The 21,203-nt window shown below is 46.3% G+C and overlaps 1 protein-coding gene across 1 annotated transcript in view; it reads right to left on the bottom strand.

Annotated features, from left to right (window-relative positions):
* SHOC1 (shortage in chiasmata 1) overlaps nt 1-21,203 on the bottom strand; it is a 1,571,389-nt gene that overhangs the window by 941,697 nt on the left and 608,489 nt on the right. Inside the window, exon 14 of the mRNA XM_085643056.1 lies at nt 15,418-15,549. Coding sequence (XP_085499182.1) covers nt 15,418-15,549 — 132 coding nt within the window. The remainder of the gene's footprint in view (nt 1-15,417; nt 15,550-21,203) is intronic.

Below are 21,203 nucleotides of genomic sequence, written 5' to 3'. Positions count from 1 at the left end.
TACAACAGTGGAGAAGAAGACGACGACGACTGACTTGGCCCCAGCCCTACCGGCCTGTCTCCTCCTCCAGCGACCCTGTTCCAAGAAAGCAGCGTGGCCCACAGCCAGCATCTCAAGAAACCCTGCTGACTTCAACAAAGACTCTTGTATCTCATGGACACTGGATTTGTGGTGCAAAGAAATCAACTCCAAGCCTCCAGGATCCCGGCAGATCTGCAACACTTGCACCACTCTGCAACTGATGCCCTTGCCCGAGTCCAGGTGGCCAACTGACCCAGTGAAGTCTCCCCAGCGATCCTGACCCTAGATCCAGCCTTGGATGACCTCTCCTGACCTCCCCCTTGATTCCTGCAGCCTCAACCTGAAGGGCCCCCCCGACCGGGACTGGATCTGATGAGACAAACCCGACGCCAAAAGATGCCCCTGCACCCGCAGACCCCCCCCCCCTCAGCCTTGGTCTGCCCAACCGACTGCATCTTACCTCTCCAGTCATGGCATTCCTTCAGCCAACCTTCGGAAGCAAACCAGCAGCTCTTTTGCCTGATCGAGGATCTCCACTGGTTTCAACAGGACTCCTGATGCCTCCTTTGTACTCTGCACCCGGCCGCCCCAGTGCCACTGGTGGAGCAGTACCTACCTTGGTCAGACCCTGGCTAAGTGTTGACCCAAACCCCAGGAGACTGAACTCGATAACCGTTTACTTATCTGTAAGTTACTGATCTGTCTTTTTCCCGTAGGATTGCATTGGTCTCTCACTGTACTGTGCTAAGTGTGGTCCTGTATACAAAGTATCTCGTTCTGTACTGAAAAGCATTTCATGCACAAGCAAAGTATTGATTGCTGCTATACAAATCTATTGCTATTGCCAGTAATTTGAGTATTGCAAAAAAGTACTTGCTTGTAACTGAGTTCAACTTGGTTCCTAGAAATGAAAGTAACTAAAGTAATATTTTTTCTACAAACATTGACCTACAGTCAGTCATTGAGTGTGTGTTTCTGCCTTGTATGAGTATGTACACCAAATGCATTCACACTACCCTCTGATAAAACCAAACTTCTCAGCCCAGCTACCACTAAATTGAGAGTAAGGTTATATCTACTTTAACCTCTGCCATAACTTTGGGGACTCACTCGACTCTGTGCACACTATACCTCTTTTTGGAAAAATATATACAGAGGCAGCTTCCTACAACATACTAAAAAATAAAGTTAGTGACCCAAAGATTTCAGTTCAAGATTGATGGAACATGCTAAACTATATATTACCTACAGGCGGCCAACAGTAGGTAGTTATAGTTGAGGCCAAAGTTTCCACAGGAAAAGCTTTTTTTTGCCAATAACTTTGGCGCCGCTCGATGGATCTTCACAAAACTTAAAAAAAAACATTTTTGGTACAGCTACTGTGTTGAAAGTTTTGGAGTGATCCGTCAATAGGAGACCGAGAAAAAAGGGGGCCCCAAAACTTGTTTTCCCCATGTTATGTTTATGAGGATTTTTCATTTTTTGAACACGACTACAGCCCGACCTGCTGAACGGAATTACACCAAATTTGGCAGAGAGCTAGATGTTGGTCCAGAAAGCATGCTTTTTGTGTAAATCTGTTCAGTAGTTTCAGAGATATTTAAGTTTAAAAAATATAGATATCTGGGAGCCCAAAATCCTACCGAAACCCTCCTGAAATTTGATTGGCTGCCAACACCTCAACCAGGAAATGTGGGCAGCCATCTTGGGACTCGTTTGAACCGAGTCCCACAAACAAAAGTAAAAAGAAAAAGTGAACGGGCAGGGTAGAAACAGCCTGAGCCCCCCTAGGCCTCTTGGGGTCCCACTGGGACCCACAGGGCCAAGCAAAGCATTTCTTTAACATTTTCGGCGGGATACGCAGTTCCGGCCAAAATATATTTTTTTAAACAAATCTGTCTTCCACGCTTCGTTCATGATCGGCCCGAGTGGGCCAGGTCCAAGGGGCATTATGCAGATATAGGAGGGGGTGCACATGGCTCCCCCTCCTGGGGCTTGCTAGCTTCCTAATGTCCTGGGGACCACCTCCCCAGGGCTTCTTTCTAAAAAACAATGCGGGAGAGGACCGTACGGTCTCCCCCACTGCCCAGGGACCACCACCTCTCCAGGGCTTATAATTTTATAAATTAAGCCTCCGGGACTTTAATTTGAAATAATGCAGGGGGTGCACGGCGCCCCACAGCCCTGGGGACAACAACCTCCCCAGGGAAAATAGAAAGAAAGGAGGGGCCCGCGTGGCCCCCTACTGGAGCCATACATGGCCCTGGGGACCCCCAACCCCAGGGCCGGCTTTAACTATGTCCTTGAGTGCCCACCCCCAGGACACTGCAGTTTGCTATGGCTTTGCAGGAGCATTACCACTCCTGCCAAGCCAAGGCATACTCTGCTCAGGGACCACGGGCATTCAGGCTCCCTCATGGTTCCCAACAAAAATGATTGGGTGCCCTGGGATGGACCAGAGCTCCCAGCATAGAGGCCAGACCCTGGGGGATGGGGTCCCAGGGACCGTAATCGGCATGTGGCGGGGGGACACACGGCCTACCTCCTCATTAAAAAATAAAGCAATTCTTAAAAAAAAAAAAAACAACCTGCAAGTCGCTGGAGGCCCGTCCCTTTCTCCACCATTCTGCAAAATTGCCTCCTGGTGCACTACTGTTTAGGCAATGAATTCCGTGTTTGTAAAGTGGTAGGTAAAGGGGGCTTGGCCTCTGATGACCTCTCAGCAATCCCGCTGTTTGGCCATACTGGAGGGAACAGGAGGGTTTGTTGGCCACCAAGGACCATCTGGAGCAAAGGGGACTTCATCTCCCAACTATCAGTGCGCCAGGATGCGCGTTTGCAGTGTGGTGGAGAAAGGGAGTGCTGCCTCCAAAGACCTCTAAGCAACTGCGCTGTGTGGGACTTACTGGAGGCAACAGGAGGAGTTATTGCCCCCCCCCCGAGACTTCCTTGTGGGCCAACTACCACTTCTGTTAACTTCAGTAAGTCCCACACTGTGGGATTGCTGAGAGGTCTCAGTGGCCCGCCCCTTTTCTCTACCATTCTGCAAAGATGCCTCCTGGCACACTACTAGTTGGGGGATGAAGTCCCCTTGGCTGCTGATGGTCCTAAGAGGCAAACAACCCCTCCTGTTACCTCCAGTAAGTCCCACACAGCGGGATTGCTAAGAGTTCTTCGGAGACATCAGTGATGTCATTTGAGATGTCATCAGTGATGTCATTGACTATGTCATGAGGGAGGTATCTATAACTGCTGAATTTCTCTGGTTTTGTATACATGAAATGTCAGCATAACTATAACGTCCCTGTAACCTTTGGTTTTTTCAGTGAATTTCTAAGATTTTTTACATTTTATTTCCTAACTTTAATGTTCCTGTAACCTTTGTTTTTTTCAGTGAATTTCTAAGGTTTTTTAAAAACTATTTCATAACTATAACGTCATTGTATTTTTTTATATAATTAGATATTGATCATTACATCTGAACCACCTATTGTTGCATTTGTCATCTATTTATTTAAAAATTACATTAATCATTTTATTTCAAGATATTTTTGGTTTTCGGGATAATGTTGCGATCACAGAGGACACACAGCGAATATCATGTGTTTTTGAGAAAGTGTAAAACATATATTTAGACATCAATAGCATGGGTAAATGCGGGATCAACACAATGACTCTCACCTGGCAATTCGACACAATATCTTAAACCAGGTATTTGGAGAGTGGTGCACACAAGGGAGGAGTGTTTACCCTACCCTCCTAATCAGACATCCTAAAGAAGAGGAGTCCTTAACAAAGTCAAAACAAATCTTAGGCACACACTACGTACAAATTATATATCAAAAGGTTTTCACAATTTAGTATTCATTAAGCTTATATTCTTGAATAATTCTAAATTCCACACGAGAGTTGTGGTCATCTAAATCTTGGACTCCAGAGATCTTTTATTGCAGATCGTTTTCAGTGTTCAAGTAGCCAACATGTGTTTCGTCGGATTTAACGGCTTCATCAGGGCTGTAGTTTTCTCTGAGAATCAATAGTAAGCATAGCCGTGCTTAATCAGTGTGGCCAGTAGACCACTCTAACTCATTTCTTTGCTCTGTGCATGAGTATCACCAATGCTGAAAATGTATTCACAATGTTCCAAGTACGAATCCGGCGTGTTCTGTTTCAGTATTATGCCCCCAGTAAATACAAAATTCGGTTATATGCGTCAGGTCCGTGTGCGACACCTCTACGGTATTTGTGGTAGCGTTACCGGTGGCGTTCTGGTTTTGTATAAGTGAATTGTCAGCCTAACTATAACATCCCTGTAACCTTTGGTTTTTACAGTGAATGTCTGAGGGTTTTTTAATTCTATTTCCTAACTATAATATCCCTGTAACCTTTGTTTTTTTCAGTCAATTTCTAAGGTTTTTTAAAATCTATTTCATAACTATAATGTTATTGTATATTTTTATATAATTAGATATTGATCATTACATCTGCACCACTTATCGTTGTATTTGTCATCTATTTTTTTTAAAGTACATTAATCATTTTATTTCAAGATATTTTTGGTTTTCGAGATGATGTTGCGATCACAGAGAACACACAGCGAATATCATGTGTTTTTGAGAAAGTGGTAAAACATATATAAAGACATATTTTACATAAAGTTTCACTGTAGTAGTTTAGCAATATATTAATTAGGTCGTGATCATGTTGGTAGTCACGATTACTGTGTGTTTTTGACAAAGTGTTAAACACATATATAGACGTCTTTAACATAAAGTTTGAGTCTAGCTGTTTAGTACGATATTGATTTTATCTTTCCCCTTTATATTCATTTTCTGAAAAACGACATCAAAAATGCATTTTCCTTGTTCACTGCGACACTGGACCCTGTGATGACATCGGTAGCCACGACATTCGTGTCTTTTCCATGAAGTGTAAAACACATATATGCACACATATTACAGTATTTTACACACTAGGGGTTTATTACTGTATTGTTTAAAGTCACGTTTTTCAAATGAGTTTCTATAAAACCCATCTCTAAAACCTATTTCCATTTTTGCGGTGACGCCGGGACTTGGGATGACATCAGTGCCCACGATCACCACGAAGATGTAGTGAAATGCAAAGCAAAAGCAAGAATTCAATAGCTACATCACATTAAAAAATAACAACTATATAATTCATACTAACTATCAAGCCAGATAAATCAGTATATAAATAAATCTATAAAAACATTTTTCAGTCTCTCACTATCTCTATAACAGTGTGTATTAATGATTCACTGGGTTATGTGAATAGGTGCATAAGTGGGTCAGTGACTGGCTGCATGAGTCCTTCAGTAGGTCTATAAGTAGGTGCATAACTCCTTGAGTAGGTATATGAATGGGTGCATGAGTCTTTGAATGAGTTTGTGAGTGGGTCTATAAGTCTCTGACTGGGTATGTGAGTGGGTGTGTGAATGTCTGTGTGGGTATGTATGAATGTCTGAGTGGGTATGTGAATGAGTACATTAGTCTGCGACTGGAACTACGAGTGGGTGCATAACTGTCTAAGTAAGTCTGTCTATCAGTGAGTAGGTGAGTGGAAGCTTAAGTGTCTCAGTGGGTTTATGAGTCACTGCATAAGTGTCTCAGTGTATCTGTGACTGGGTGCCTGAGTCTTTAAGTGGGTCTGTGAGTGGGTGTATAAGTCTCTAACTATGTATGTGAATAGGCGCATGAGTCTCTGAGTGCATCTGTAAGTGGGTGTATGAGCCTCTAAATGCTTATGTGAGGACACATGAGTCTCTGAGTGAGTCTGCGAGTGGGTGCATTAGTGTCTGAGTGGGTATGTGTGTGGGTGTATGAGTGTCTGAGTTGATATATGAGTAAGTACAAGAGTCTGACTGTGACCAGTGCGGGTGTGTATATAGATATAGATACATTGTGTTTTACATTTCCACCAATATTTGCGGTATCGCAGCGATATTCGCAATGTCCCCGCGACGGTACACGGGGGCGCTGGCAGTCGCGTCATCATCACGAATATCGTGCACGATTAAAAAAATCTATTTTAGACACATAACTTGTGTCACTAACACCCCCATTTCTCAAACGTGTGGTCAGAGTACCTCAAGCCTGACCTCTTATGTTAGTTTTCACCAAAATTGTTAGCCCCGGGAACCGTTCTGATCGATAGCCACAGCCGCAACTTTCTGTTCAGGTGGAGCCCAGCCAATCACAGCATTCCCATTGGCGGGTGTATTCATGAGCGATCGCGAAATATCCACGGCCAGAGATATCACTAAGTAACAAAAAGCACAATCTGCATAACAACATGTACCTTTCTGTCAAATTTGGTGTAATTCCGTCCAGCAGTTTGAGCTGTAGGTTCGACAACCCATTCCTAAGAGAATTAGCATTACAAATGCAACCTTATTTTGCGCTCCTATTTCTCGGTCCCCACTGCATCCATCAGCCCCAAACTTTCCATGACGCACAGAACCTGCCTTGACCCTTTTGGGGAAAATTTCATGAAGATTGGTCAAACAATTCCAAAGTTATAGGCAAGTAAAAAAATGCTTTTCCTTTGGAAACTAGGTCCTAACTATAACTACCTACTGGCGAATGCATATGGCATGGCTGGAGAGTGCACAGGGAAGAACAACATATAAATATACTTGTGTATACATGTAGCACACTACTTCATGCGCCCAATACATCAGCCAAATAGCTAGAGTCAAAAACAATAACACACAAATAAGCCTAATCCAAAAATCTGATGTGCTTGTGAAAACTCAAAAGTCATAAATTGCAATTAATCAGCTAACGATGTTCTGTGTTTGTTTCCTTGTAGTAAGAAGATCAGAAGAGTCCATTTACATCCAGGGCAGATCAGAAAAACACAAGTCAGCCAAGTACCACGCAGTAACATAAAAGGATTCAGGGTTAGCACTATATCCGCGCACTAGCGCATTACCCGAAACTGTATTGTGGACTTGATACTTTTTCTTTTTTGTGTCATTACTGGAGCATGATACTAACAGCCAGAATCTAGAGGCAGGAAGTCCCACAGATACGGTACCGACGAGGCACGACAAGATCCTCCCCGACAAGAGAAGCGTGTGGAAGGAGCAGCATTTGGCAAGGAGAACTCGGAAGCACTTTAGGTGATGCAAAGGGAGGAAGCTGTGGTTTCAGAAAACAGCTAGAACAACCAGCAGGTTCCTGCCCGTCGCACGCCATAGATATCCCTACGAAGCTCTGCCCCCAACGCACTCGGCCAATCCTGCAACAGGCAGCATGCATGACAGCAAGTTTCTTGCAAATGCTCCTAGATGTCGAGCCATGTCATCAAATTCAAAATGGAATGGTTTCTCCAGTGAAAAATAAGCCTTGGACAGGCTGTTTATAGATCATTGCTCAGTGAGCAAAATAAGTAACTGCCTTATTTAAACTGCTGTGCATTCTGCGACTCTGCAGCTTTAAAAATCCTTAAAAGGCAGTGGAAACATTCACATATATGAAAGCTTATATCTAGGAGCACCAAAGTCTTGTTCGTTTTTTAAAAGATTTCAGGGTGGTGTGAGAGTGAAATCTAATTGAGCAAACAATTTTGAAGATAATAACCTTCTGTGAGGAAATTAGTGTATTACATGATGTGGTTGTGTGAACTCACCCTTTAATACACTCAAGATACCATCCTGGGTCCAGTCATTTGTAAAACCTTTAGCTCAACCCTGGGTAGCTGTGGGTTTGATCAGTCAGGCTTAAACAAAGGAGCAAATGCAAAGCTTTAGCAGCACCAGAACAACTGAATAAGAAAGTCACACAACACAAAATATTTCCAACACCAATTTATAAAAATAGATATTATTTGTATGAATTTTTATATAGATTTTTAAGAAAAGCGCAAAAATAGCTGCTTTTCACTCAAATTGTCAACAAGCATTGGTAACTACAGCAGTTATCGGAAACTTTGGAAACTTTGTAAAGCTTTTATAAATTTGTGTTTGGATACCCAGGCCCACTTTGGGTGACCAACTCCAGCAGGGAACAAGTCAAGGGGGCCAGTGAGGAATTCTAGAACAGTTGCCTTGTCACCAAGGCAGTCTCAAGTCCAATTCCAAATTCTATGGGTGATTCTTCACGGACATCAAAAGAGTGGTCCTGATGCAAGGGATACAGGATGCTGAAGATGTTGTATGATGCTGAGGATTACGTGGGGTTAGGCTGGGTTTTCCTCAGGCTACTCTATGGTCCAAGGTCTTGGTGGGGAGACGTTGGCCTCAAGGGTCAATGTCCCTTGAGTTCTGTTAGGTCCAGCAAAAGTCCAGATGCCACTGGACTACTGGTCTCCAATCACAAACATCTCAGTGGTTCCCTTCGGTGCAAGTAAGTGTCCTTTTTGAGCAACCAAACTGCACTCCGACAATTCTCTCTTCTTCAGACTCTGGTGCAACTTTTCAGCATTGGTTCTCAGTCTTCCAGGCTGCACGCTTGCGGACAGTGCTGATCAAGCAATGGTGGCTATGAACTAGCCAGGTGGACTTCTTCAGCTTGTTGTGACCTTGTAGCTGGTAACAGGAAGTCAGTCAACTGACCCTTGGAGTCACTTCTTCTGTGTTGGGTTTAGAGGCTACTTTTCCTCAAGCCAGGCATCACAAGCACAGCCCTTCTCTCGGTGTGTGGAGCTTGGTAGTCCACCCTAGAGTTGTGGCTACCTAAGGGCTACACACCCACAGGAAAACCAGTTTGACAACTGATTTCCACTCCCTGTCCCAGACACCAAGCTGTCTAACAGGATAAAAGAGCATGCCCTCTCATGTATGTCCACCATTTGCCCTTCGCCATCGAAGCTTACTTTCTGGGCTCATACTCCATGTGGCTTCCTGCCACTTCCTCCAATGGCTGGCCTCTATTTTGCCATTTCCTGTGAGTCATTCACACTTCTTCCCGGGAATGAAGAAGGCTGTCTTGTGGTCAGTATCTGTAAATGGCCACTGAAAAACTTAGGCAACAGAGTGGCAACTTCCTAACAGTTGCTTTTACAGAAAAGTTACATTAACCTTGACTAAGGCATCAAGTCCAGTTTAATGTAACAAGTCTTTTGATACCTTCAAGTACCAACTTTAGTAGTCCCATTCAGAAGTTAGCACAGCTGAGTTGTCAGCATGTAACTCTGTACTTGCCAATGGGGCTACTAGGATCTCTACAATAAAAATGACAACTTGGGGTGTTTACTGTAAGGACATATGGCCTACCTTTTAATATACAGCACTCTGCCTTAGGGCTCGGTAGGGCTACCTTAGGGGTGACATATATTTTCAAAAGGGAAGTCTGGACTTTGTAATTTCTTTGAATGGCAAAGTTGACATAGCATAGCAGTTTAAAGGTGCTCTACCAGTCTGCAGAGGCAGGCTGAGAGACATGTTTTACTTTGTCACAATCAGGGTGGCGCGATAAGTGCTGCAGTCCATGAGGGACACCTTAACGTACAGGCCCTTGGTACCCCTGGTACCATACTGTAGGGACTTATAAGTAAGTTAGCTTATGCCAACAGGGTATAAACCAATAATACATACACTTTTAAGGGTAAGTGCACTGGCACTGAGGTATGGTTAGTAGGCTTCAGTGCACTTTCAGAGTTGAAAAACCAGCAGCATCAGTCCAAATCTGTGGGGGGTGATCATGCAGAAAGAGGCCTTTCCTTGCAGCTTTGAAAAGCCAGGAATAGCAGATACTTATAGGCATTATTTACCTTCAATTTGTTTTCAGTGAAAATGTTATTTATCTGCAAAGAGCTTTAGGTTCTGAAGAAAGGACAGTGATATTGTGCTTTTCATAAATGTCAAAGAAAATTCCATGATGGAAAAACTAATTTACAATTTGTCACAATACCGAACAGTTTGATTTAAGTTTGTTTGGAAAACAAGTAGCCAGTTCCAATGATGATCAGTCTCTTCATTTTGTGGGGTAGAGTCTTTGCTCTCAGTTATTCACTGCCTTTCACTCCCAAATGAATTGCTTTGTTGAACAAGTTACTTACCTTCGGTAACTATGTATCTGTAAGAAACATTAGTTAGTTAGATTCCTCACCTTAGAATATCCCCAGGCATCAGGCTGGATCCGGAAAGATTTTTGTAGCAATACCCCTTGCGCGTCGCTAGGCATCGTCTGCGGCTCCGCGTCCGTCGTTGGCGTCGTGCGCCGGAATGACGTCGGAGTACTTAGACGCCGCCCTCGCGCGCTGACGTCAGTTCTTGTACATAGCTTTCCGCGCCAGGAACGCAGAGCCATGCAAGAGATCGACACTGGTGCCAAAAAGTCTAGGGCCCTGAACAGGATGGCCTTAACCCTAAATGTTGGTTCGCAGAACGGGGAGGATGGGTGGGTCGGTGAGGAATCTAACTAACTAATGTTTCTTACAGATACATAATTACAGAAGGTAAGTAACTTGTTCATCTGAAAGAAACACGTTAGTTAGATTCCTCACCTTAGAATAGATACCCCAGCAATACCAACCCCGGTGGTGGGTCGGCGAACCAAGATCACACCAGAAAGTCCTGGAGAACAGAATGGCCAAAGAAGCCATCTCTCCGGACTTGGCTGTCCAGGCAATAGTGCTTGACGAACGTGTGCAGTTAAGCCCACGTCGCCGCCTGACAGATGTCCTGCAAGGGAACTCCCCGTCCCAGGGCAGTAGTCGCCGCTGTGGCCCGGGTGGAATGGGCTCTCAGCCCAACAGGAGGGTCCTTTTTCGCCAAGGAGTAACAAACCTTTATACACAATACGACCCACCGTGAGATGGTCCGCTTATGTACAGCCCTCCCCTTCTTAGCACCTACGTATCCAACAAAAAGTTGGTTGTCCACCCGGAACTGTCCGGTGCGGTCCAAATAAAAGGACAGCGCACGTTTGTGGTCCAGACGGTGGAGCCTCTCTTCCTCTTTCGAAGGATGCGGAGGCGGAAAGAAGGTGGGCAATGTAACAGATTGCCCGATGTGAAAGGGGGTCATCACTTTTGGAAGAAAAGAAGGACGAGTCCGGAGGACAACCTTGTCCGGATGAACAGAAAGAAGAGGAGGCCTAGATGACAGAGCCTGGAGCTCACTCACCCGTCTAGCCGAGGTGATAGCTACCAGGAAAGCAGTCTTAAGAGTCAGAAGACGAAGGGGACAATTGTGAAGAGGCTCAAAGGGAGCACACATCAGAAAGGCCAAGATAAGATTCAAATCCCCCTGAGGCATTACGAAGGGGACAGGAGGGAACATGTGAGTAATGCCTTTAAGAAAACGCGAAACAACAGGGGACTTGAAAAGAGAAGGCTGATCAGGAAGCCGTAAGAAAGCAGAGATCGCAGAAAGTTAACCTTTCAAGGTGCCCAGAGCAGAGCCCTGCTGGGCCAAAGAAAGAAGAAAGAGGAGAACCTCAGAGAGAGGGGCGGAAAGGGGATCCACAGCCTTTGCTGTAGTCATGTCACAAATTTGTTCCACCTGCAGGCGTATACCGATTGTGTGGAGGGAAGCCTGGCTGCCAGAATCACATCGCAGACTTCAGGAGGCAAGTCAAATGGCATTAACTGTCGCCGCTCAATCTCCACGCATGGAGGTGGAGACTGGACAGGTTCGGGTGGAGGACCGTCCCCTGCTGCTGCGACAGAAGGTCCTCCTGAAGAGGCAGTCGTACCGGAGGATCGATTGACATACTGAGTAGCTCGGGATACCAGTACCTTCGTGCCCAATCCGGAGCCACTAAGATGACTTGGGCCCGGTCGCGCCTGATCTTCTTCAGCACTCTGGGCAGAAGAGGTATAGACGGAAAGGCGTACAACAGACCGCAACTCCACTCGCGACGAAAAGCGTCTCCGAGCGAGTGGCGCCTTGGAAATTCCAACGCGCAGAACTGCTGACATTGCGCGTTCTCTTCGGTGGCGAATAGATCTAACCAAGGCTCTCCCCACTGCAGACAGAGACCTTGCGCCACGTTCGTGATCCATCATGCACCGGCGTCTGAGTTAGTCTGCTCTGGCGTTCAGAGAGCCCGCCAGATGTTGAACCACCAGGGTGATGCCCTGACGTTCCAGCCATGTCCAGAGGCGCAGAGCCTCCTGACAAAGGGTCCACGGCCCCACCCCGCCTTGTTTGTTGCAATACCACATGGCGGTGGTGTTGTCTGTGAACACCTGTACGACACTTCCCCGGACAGAGGGAAGGAAGGCTTTCAGTGCAAGCCGGATCGCTCTCAGCTCCAACAAGTTGATATGGAGTTGAGACTCCGCCGGAGACCAGAGGCCTCTGATCTCCGCCTCTCCCATATGGCCCCCCCATCCCAGGAGGGACGCATCCGTCACTACTACATGCTCCGGTTGGGGTAGGAAGAGGTATCTGCCCCTGACCCAATCGCGGTCCGTGAGCCACCACTGCAACTGTTTCGCAGTGCCCTCCGAGATCAAGACATGGTCGGACAGATTGCCTCGATGCTGGGCCCACTGAAACTTCAGGTCCCACTGCAGAGCCTGCATTCGCCACCTGGCGTAATGCACCAACAGGATGCAGGAGGCCATCAGCCCCAGAAGCCGCAGCACCAACCCGACCGAAACCCAGGATAGAGGCCGAAAGATGGGAATCAGAGCCTGAATATCCCGGACCCGCTGATCCGGAGGATAGGCCCGGAACTGCGCCGAATCTAGAACTGCTCTGATGAAGAGGAGCTTCTGGGAGGGTCTCAGGTGTGACTTTGGCACATTGATGGAGAACCCCAGCAAATGCAGGAGGTCGGCCGTAGTCTGGAGGTGGGAGACGACTGCCTGGGGCGAGCCCTCCTTCAACAGCCAGTCGTCGAGATAAGGGAAGACTGGAACCCCCGATCTGCACGGATGAGCTGCGACCACTGCCATCACTTTCGTGAACACTCGAGGGGCACTGGTGAGGCCGAAGGGGAGCACGGTGAACTGAAAGTGCTCCTGACCCACCGTGAACCGCAGGTAACGCCGGTGGGCCGGCAGGACGGGGATGTGAAAATAGGCGTCCTGCAAGTCCAACGCTACCATCCAGTCTCCAGGGTCGAGGGCAGCCAGAAACTGAGCTAAAGTGAGCATCTTGAACCGTTCCTTCCGGAGGAAGGCATTGATGCTCCTGAGGTCCAAGATAGGGCGTAGGCCCCCTTTGCTTTTCTAGGGAACCAGAAAGTAGTGGGAATAGCAACCACGACCTACTTCTGGACCAGGAACGCGCTCGACGGCCTCTTTGGCCAAGAGGGCCGTAACTTCCTCCCGCAGAAGATTCAAGTGATCCCCCGACATACGGTGGCACTGCGGTGGCATGGCTGGAGGGGTCGTCTCGAAGGGGAGGGTGTAGCCCCTTCGGATGATTTGCAGCACCCACCTGTCCGATGTGATGGATCGCCAGTGGAGCAGGTGATGGCGAACTCTGCCGCCCACTGGCATGGAATGGGCCTGAAAGCTCGGACTAGGAGGGATTTGAGGCGGATGCTGCCGGGGTGGATGTGAACTGACCGGCACGTTGTCCTCCAGTACCGCCTCGGCAGAATCCACGTCCGCGACCGCATGCAGGTTGGTTCTGCGGCCGGTGGCTAGGCGGACGTGACGAGGCGCCCCTTCCTTGGCCATGAAAGGGACGAAAGGCGGAAGTTTGCGGCCGCGGGCCGAGAGACCCAAGGACTTGGCCGTAGCCCGGGAGTCCTTGAAACGAGCCAGCGCACTATCCGCCTTCTCACCAAAAAGGCGAGTGCCATCAAAGGGCATATCCATGAGGGTACTCTGGACATCCCCCGAGAAAGACGTGGACCGCAGCCAGGCGTGGCACCGGAGCGTCACCGTGGTGGAAATCGCCCTACCCAGCGAGTCCGTGATGTCTAGTCCACACCGTATGGCATATCGTGCTGCATCTCGTCCGTCAGCAAGCGCCTGGGAGAGACGTGTCCGGGCCTCCTCCGGGCACATGTGCAGCACGTCCTCCACCACCTCCCACAGAGAGTGGGAGAAACGGTCCAAGAGGCAAGCGGTGTTCAAAGACCGCAGACCCAAACTCAGGGAAGAGAACAGCTTCTTTCCGAACTGCTCCAACCTCTTGGATTACCGATCCGGAAGGAGCGGACGGGAAGGAGGATTGGGAAGTTGAGGCCTGGATAACCAGACTCTCGGGGGTGGGGTGTTGGGACAGGAAACTGGGGTCGCCCGGAGCAGGGCGGTGGCGTCGGGCCCCGTTCCGATCCACAGGAGGAACTGTGGAGGGCTTGGACTAAGTGCCCTGCAGAACGTCGATGATGGCCTCATTGAACTGCAGCAGAGGCTCTGTGGAGCTTGCTGATGGTTGAAGCACCTCTGTGAGGATGTTAGCTCTCACGGCCACAGCAGGCAACTCGAGCCCCAGGGCTTCGGCCGCCTTGCGCAGCCCCACTGAGAAAGCTGCACCTTCCTCCAAGGCCACAGGAGGAGAGATGAAACCAGCGTCCGGGGAGCTGTCCAAACCACTGGCATCCCCCAGTTCATCTGCCCAGTCCTGTGAAAGTTGGGCCTGTCTGGCCATAGGGTCCTCAGACCCCTCCCAGTCGCCCCGTCATCCGATTCCTGATAAACAGGAGGAATGATCGGAGCCGGGCGGTAGATGAAAGGCACATCCATCGGCGTCGGGTGCAGCGTCGAGCGGCGCCGTGCCGGCGTCGGGCCCGGACCGGGGCTAAACCGAGGAACGGCGCCGGGACCGGAGTCGGCGCCGGCAGAGGAGGCGTCGTGAGGTCGACCGGCGCCGGCAGAGATCCAGGCCTGGATCCCTCGGGGACCTGCGGTGTCGGGACCGAAGTCGTCTACGGCGCCGGGGCCGGAGCTGCCGGCACGCGAGCTCACCCAGTCGAGCCCGCAGGGCCCGAAGGCGCGCCGGCAAGGGGTATTGCTACAAAAATCTTTCCGGATCCAGCCTGACGCCTGGGGATATTCTAAGGTGAGGAATCTAACTAACGTGTTTCTTTCAGATGAAAGATTTAACAAGGTACTAAGGGCAAGAATAGTGTCTTGACAAACTCATGGGAAGGAAGTGCTACCCTCACCCTATCATGTTTTTCCCTTCTACAAGGCGGGCCCACAAAAAGAGTTGGTTTCAGCCCTTTGCACTTCTGTTTCGACACCCTCTGAGAGGATCCCAAAGTCTAATGAGGATGTGAAGGCAGTCTCACAAAGTTACTAAGCTTAAGCTATCATATTGTCTGTTTCACTTACAAAGCACCATTATATTTTAACTACTGAATCTATTATCATAGATGCAAGTCCAGGCAGTCATACATTGTTGGAATGCTAAGACATGTTGGTCTGCCCGATTTATTAATATATTACTGTCTTCTGATAATGAAACAGTGTAAAATATGCTGATAGCCTCATATACAGAACGTTATAAATCAATACCTGAAGCAGGAATTTCAATTAGGAGGTTGTCTTGCTTAATTTGAGCTCCCGCTGTTTCTTCAGAGGCATCTTCACAATGTACAATGTTGTCCTCTTTGAGGAAAGAACCACTGGCCTCGGAAGTCACCACTTCTGAAACATAACAGAGCCTTCAGTGCTATGCAATACCATGACTGTAAGTAGCAAACTAAGCAGTGAAACAATCATTTAACCAATCAGCCACACCACCAAACAAGAGCTCGTTCTTGGAGTACCATTTTGGATACCGACAACCAGAATCACTCACTGACTCTGAAAAATAAAGGTGAAAGGACAAAATGTAGCACATAGAGCAAAGAACTAAGAGCCTGATTTAGATCTTGGCGGATAAGTTACTCAGTCACAATGGTGACGGATATCTCATGGGACATAATGGGATTTATATTTTGGCGAACAGGATATCCGTTACCGTTGTGATGGAGGAACCTGTCCACCAAAATCTAAATCAGCCCCCGAGTATGTTATTCTGCTCAAAGACCAACTCTTGGACAAGCTGTAGGACATGCTTACTTTGGAAAATGCAAGGGCGTTAAAATCGAAACACCTGAAAGCTTACGCTGTTTACCTGTAACAGAAGATCTCCATTGTGGATATGTTACTCATAATCATTTGGTTATGATATACCTGCTGATACACTGAGATCCTGTAACGACCATCAAATACAAATGATGTTTCTTCTTGATGAGACCTTCATCATTATTCAAAACTAATAGGATACAGTAACAAGAAGAACCCATGTACAGACCCATGATGAGAAGTATAAATGTAATGGTTTAGCAAAACAAGGTTTTGAGTGAAACTTGTTCTACTTAAGAAATTATCTTTGGCTGCCTAACCAAAGTAGTAATGAGTTTAAGAAGTGTGCACTCTATCTTATTTAAGAATGTTTCCTAACAAAGCTAACATGTTTTTGTCTTAAGTGGAGTAAAACCTTGATTTGACTGAAGAGGGTTGAGGCAAAATAATACAGAATGGTTAGCCTAGAATGCAAACTTGACTCTATGAAAAACTGTGCTCTTTCACAGATGATCTGTAGCTAACTTTTATGTGCTATGGTATGGTAGCAGAAAAGTTAGCTTCCAAATCAAATTATTTAACTCTGCAGTTAGTGTTGCGTTTGAGTGGAGTAAACACACGTTTGTGAAGATGACATTCAACACCCAAGAGAGAATGTGCCTCCTGACTGGAGAGTAAACCTTGTAAGCTCCTCACACAGACAACTATAGCTATAGGGGCAGTAGAAAAAATTCTGAGAAAGGTTAATTCAGTACGCAATGATAGCCGATGAACAGATGCGAAGGCAAGAATGATGAACATCAGATCTAGGTTTTAGAAGAAAACATGAAGCAGTGAAGCAGGCCTGGAGTAGCACTACCTGACACAGGGTGCTTTCCTGGTGGGTGGGGAGGGTGAAGGCTAGTTTTGCAGCTGGTGGGGTTAGGGTTTGTTGCTGTGGGCTGAGCTAGTCTCATTTCCTGCTTTACACTACTTTAAAAATAAACAAAGCAAATAAACATATTTAAAGCATGCCTAGTCAGCCAACGCTTGCTTTAAAATCAACTGATTTTGCATTTGGTTGGTTCCTGTGTCCTGCATGGTCACCACGAGCAGTGTAGACCTTGAGGGCTTTGGGAGGGGGTTCTGAGGGGTCTGCTGTTTCTTGGCTCATAGAATACAGTACAACTGATAAATGTTCTTCAGCATTCAAAATAGTGAATTTCTTTATAATGTGATCTTTGCAGAGCATTACAGATTAGTACATTCAATTATACCGTTGGATTGAGTGTAAATTCTTAGAAGTGATAAATTCTAATCATAAACTGATTATCACAAACTTAGAAACATTCATGTCCCCACTACTGCTGCCCTGACAACAGCACTATTAGTCAACCAAAAGTAAAGTCAGCAGTCTTTTGCACCCTACACATGGGCTGATGTGTTACTATAGCTGGACTAACAGTATAGTAGTTTGCTTTTGTGCAGTGCGCACCTAGAAAGAACATATTTCAAGGTGTTGTCATATGATGATGAGGGAAAAGAATGCACTGTGAAAATAGTAATTGCCTAAGCTCACACAACGTAGTCAAGTAGAAGCTGGGATAGATTAAAGGTTTCCTGGTTTCACGTTGTGCAATTTAGCCACTACAGGGTTATCTCTTTCTCTCTCTCGTTTTAGATCAAAGCTTAATAATTATGAGTTTAAATCTTTGAGGTGCTAAAACAGTGCGCTGTCTTTAATGCATCCAGGCTATGCACGCTTCACAATAGAGGGAGAAATGTTGTTAGCAAATTTGTGGTGGTCAACAAGGGTAATAGATGAAATGGAGGCATGTGTCTTAAAAATATTTGAGACACTTTATACACAACGGCTATGGTGGATATCACAGAATTAGCTGAATGGCTAAAAGATAAGCACCTAACAGGGACTTTGGATTCAGATTGTCAACTTCTGCTGGAGGAAATTACTGCTGAAGAAATTTGTGACCAACTGAAAAGGACCAGTACTTTTAAGGCAGCAGGAAAAGACGCCCTGCCTGGTGAATTTTATAAGGTCTTTCGTGATAATACAATTCCAATATAGAAGGAATTGTTCAATACAATATTTGTACAAGGCAAAGATACCACCATCATAGAATGAGGCCACTATATCTTTAGTTCTAAACCTAAATAAAGACCCCAAATTGCTAGACTCATATAGGCCTATATCATTGTTAAACTTTGAATATAAGATATATTCAGGTATCCTCGCCAAGAGGCTCCAAGAGATAATTAAACATATAATAAATTCAGATCAGAGAGGCATTTGACCTACCTTTTAGTCTCTTGTACTGATTTGGCTACCACAAATTCTAACCCACTGGCAATAATCACCATCAATGCAGCCAGGCATTTGAGTAAGTTCAGCTTACCTGTGTGAGGGAAGGGCAACTTTTGGGCTACCTGCAATTTTTATTGAGGCAATAAAGCAACTATACAGCATGCCACCTGCATAGATCTTGATAAATGGGAATTTGACTAGAAGGATTAATATCTCTAAAGGGACCCATCTGGGATGCCCACTCTCCCCGTTTTGGTTTAATATTGACATTGAACCGCTAGCCCACGCATTTAGAAGAAATGAGGGCATAATCCCCTTCGTGTTTGGGAATTTACAGAAGAAGATCGCCTTATTTTTTATTTTTTTTAAACTTATTTTTATTGCCATTTACATATTTCAGACATTGAAGAAGATCGCCTTATATGCTGACAGTATCCGTTTATATACTAAGGACCCCAGTAGGACGTTGCAGAGGAAATGGAGGAAATCACACATAACTTTGGTGTATTCTCAGGATACAAGTTCAATAAGTCTAAGACAGAGATAATGGGGTGGAATTTGGAAAATATAAAGCTTTGTAGGCATTTAAAATAAGATATTTGGCACAAAAGTCACACAAAAGCTAGAGGAAATGCCAGAAAGTCAACCTGGGTAGGGTGATGGTAGAGGCTCAAAATCACCTCAGTAATTAGGCAAATCTTAAGTTGACCACATATGGGTGGGAAAATGTAATAAAAATGACAATTGTGCCTTAATGAACCTCTCCCTTGGTAATATCCCACTCTTATTCCCTAAGAGACTTATCTTTAAGTTACGGGGGAAGATTGGTACCTTTATTTGGGCTTCAAATGGTTTGAGACATGAATGGAAAAAATTGGAGTGGAAATTAAATGTAGGGGGCTTAGCACTGACAGAGGTTCTGCTGTATTGCAATACCTTCAAATTTAAGAACTGCTGAACCTTACTCTCACATGCAGATGACACATACAGAAGAGAGCCTCTATTCCTGTATCAGATGTGATATAGGTCTGGAGGTTTTTCTTTATAAATATAGGGATTTTTTTTTTTTAAAGGTGCGGTTGAAAGAATTATGCAGCTTCTTAGAGACATGGTACAATGTTAGGAAAATACTATGTATGGAATATTACCCTAGCCATGTTCCAATTTGAGATTCTCCGTGGACTTATCATTTGCTAGAAGATAAGCTTTTACTTGGGGTTTATTGGTTATTAGCATCAAGTACAGACAAGGAGCAGAGAAAACAAGCTTCAAATTCAACAAAACCAAGATAAAATCAACAAGCCACCCAGACAGGTGCCAGATTAGTACAGAAATTAGCACTGATCATTTCACGACAAGTATTGAGTCTCCCAGCATGCAATTTGGCAGTGCACATACAATTTCATCTCACAATCATATCGGATCTCCCCAAAACCAACCAAACGGTGATTCTAGAGAGTGTATACACCATCTCCCCAAAACATAACTTCAGTAGTTCACACAGCAGCGGCTTGAGAGTGGACATGATCATCACATCCTATAGCGCCATCAGGTAGGCCACCAATGGGGCCCAAATGTCTTTAGGACGAGAGCATATTGGCATAAGTCCCAAATAGATGTCGAATTGCTCCTGGCAATATGCAGCATCCCGCAGCCAGTGGGCCAGTCTAGGTGTGGGATGCTTGCCCAGTAGATGGCTACCCTGCACTTAGCCAGCAGCAGCAAGATAGCAAGAAGTTGGTGCACGTCCTTGGGGGCATCTTTTACATATCCAAGCAACGGCATCATCGGTGTCTGCTCAGGCGAATTGTTCGTGATCTGCATCATCAAGCAGACCCATCTTGTATAACTGTGCAGATGTACCATAAAGTCTGTGCAGGTATTTAAAATGAACTAGACAAAGCCTTTAGTTTGGGGAAAGGGCCTAGGATTGAGAGCAACAATGATGCCACTGTTCCACACTAAAAGAGGGGAGACCAGGCCACCTGCGCAGTAGGAATGCGGACCACTGCAGTCTCCTGCTTCATAGTGAAGAGGCGCGTGATGAGCTTGTGCGGAGACATGGAAAGTCAGGGGCTCCCAGGAAAGTATTGTGCAGCCTACAGTTGACGACAAGTGAGCACATCTAGAGGCGTGTGGACAGAGCTGCCAGACACTTGTTGTGGGGGAGCGAAGATCCCCTCTGGGTACATGCCCTCGACTGTCAGAAGCTGCAGCCATCTCAGACGATTACAAGTGCCCGAGTTCGCAGTGAAGGAGAGAATGGGTGACTCATAAGTGGCACTACTGGAGCATACAAATGAACTAATCTTGCCCGTCGACGCAGGCTTTCCCACCGCGTAAGCTACAGTATCAATCTGGGCATGAGGGTGCAGAGGAAGAAGTTACAAAGCAGCTCTCAGGGGGCTATCTGATTGTGCTTGGGCACTGGGTGTGTTTAAAACTGAGTGAGATGTAACCAGTAATGAGCAAATTGTGCCTGCCCACAGTAGAAATAGAGGTCAGAACCCAGCCTGCCCGGAGGGGAGAGTCAGTACCTCCCATGCCACCCAAGGCTGTTTGCCTACCCACGTAAAGGGTTCATTTAGATACCGACGGTTTCCCACGTCTAACCATAGAAGCTGCAAAGAATTCAGGTAGGAGGTCAGGTCAGACAAGATGGGTGGCAGGAACTAAGGGGCAGATTTACAAGACCCTTGCGCCACTTTTGCGTCACTTTGAACATGGGAAAAGTGACGCAAAAGTGGCGCAAGGGGCTTGTAAATCTGCCCCTAAGTATATAAAGTAGGATATAAATAGGTCATAGTACACTGTATGGCCGCAACTCCCACAATGGTAGTCTGATGGTTGTTCAATAGCTCCACAATGTGGTTACCAGCCCAAGGTTTGTGCAGCAGGGCAGCCAGCGTCTTTCCTGCCCTATCTCCTG

Source organism: Triturus cristatus, chromosome 2_2 (assembly GCF_964204655.1).
Source record: "Triturus cristatus chromosome 2_2, aTriCri1.1, whole genome shotgun sequence".
Lineage (NCBI taxonomy): Eukaryota > Metazoa > Chordata > Amphibia > Caudata > Salamandridae > Triturus > Triturus cristatus.
Note: the sequence above shows the minus strand (reverse complement) of the source record. Positions and strands in the feature narration are given on the sequence as shown.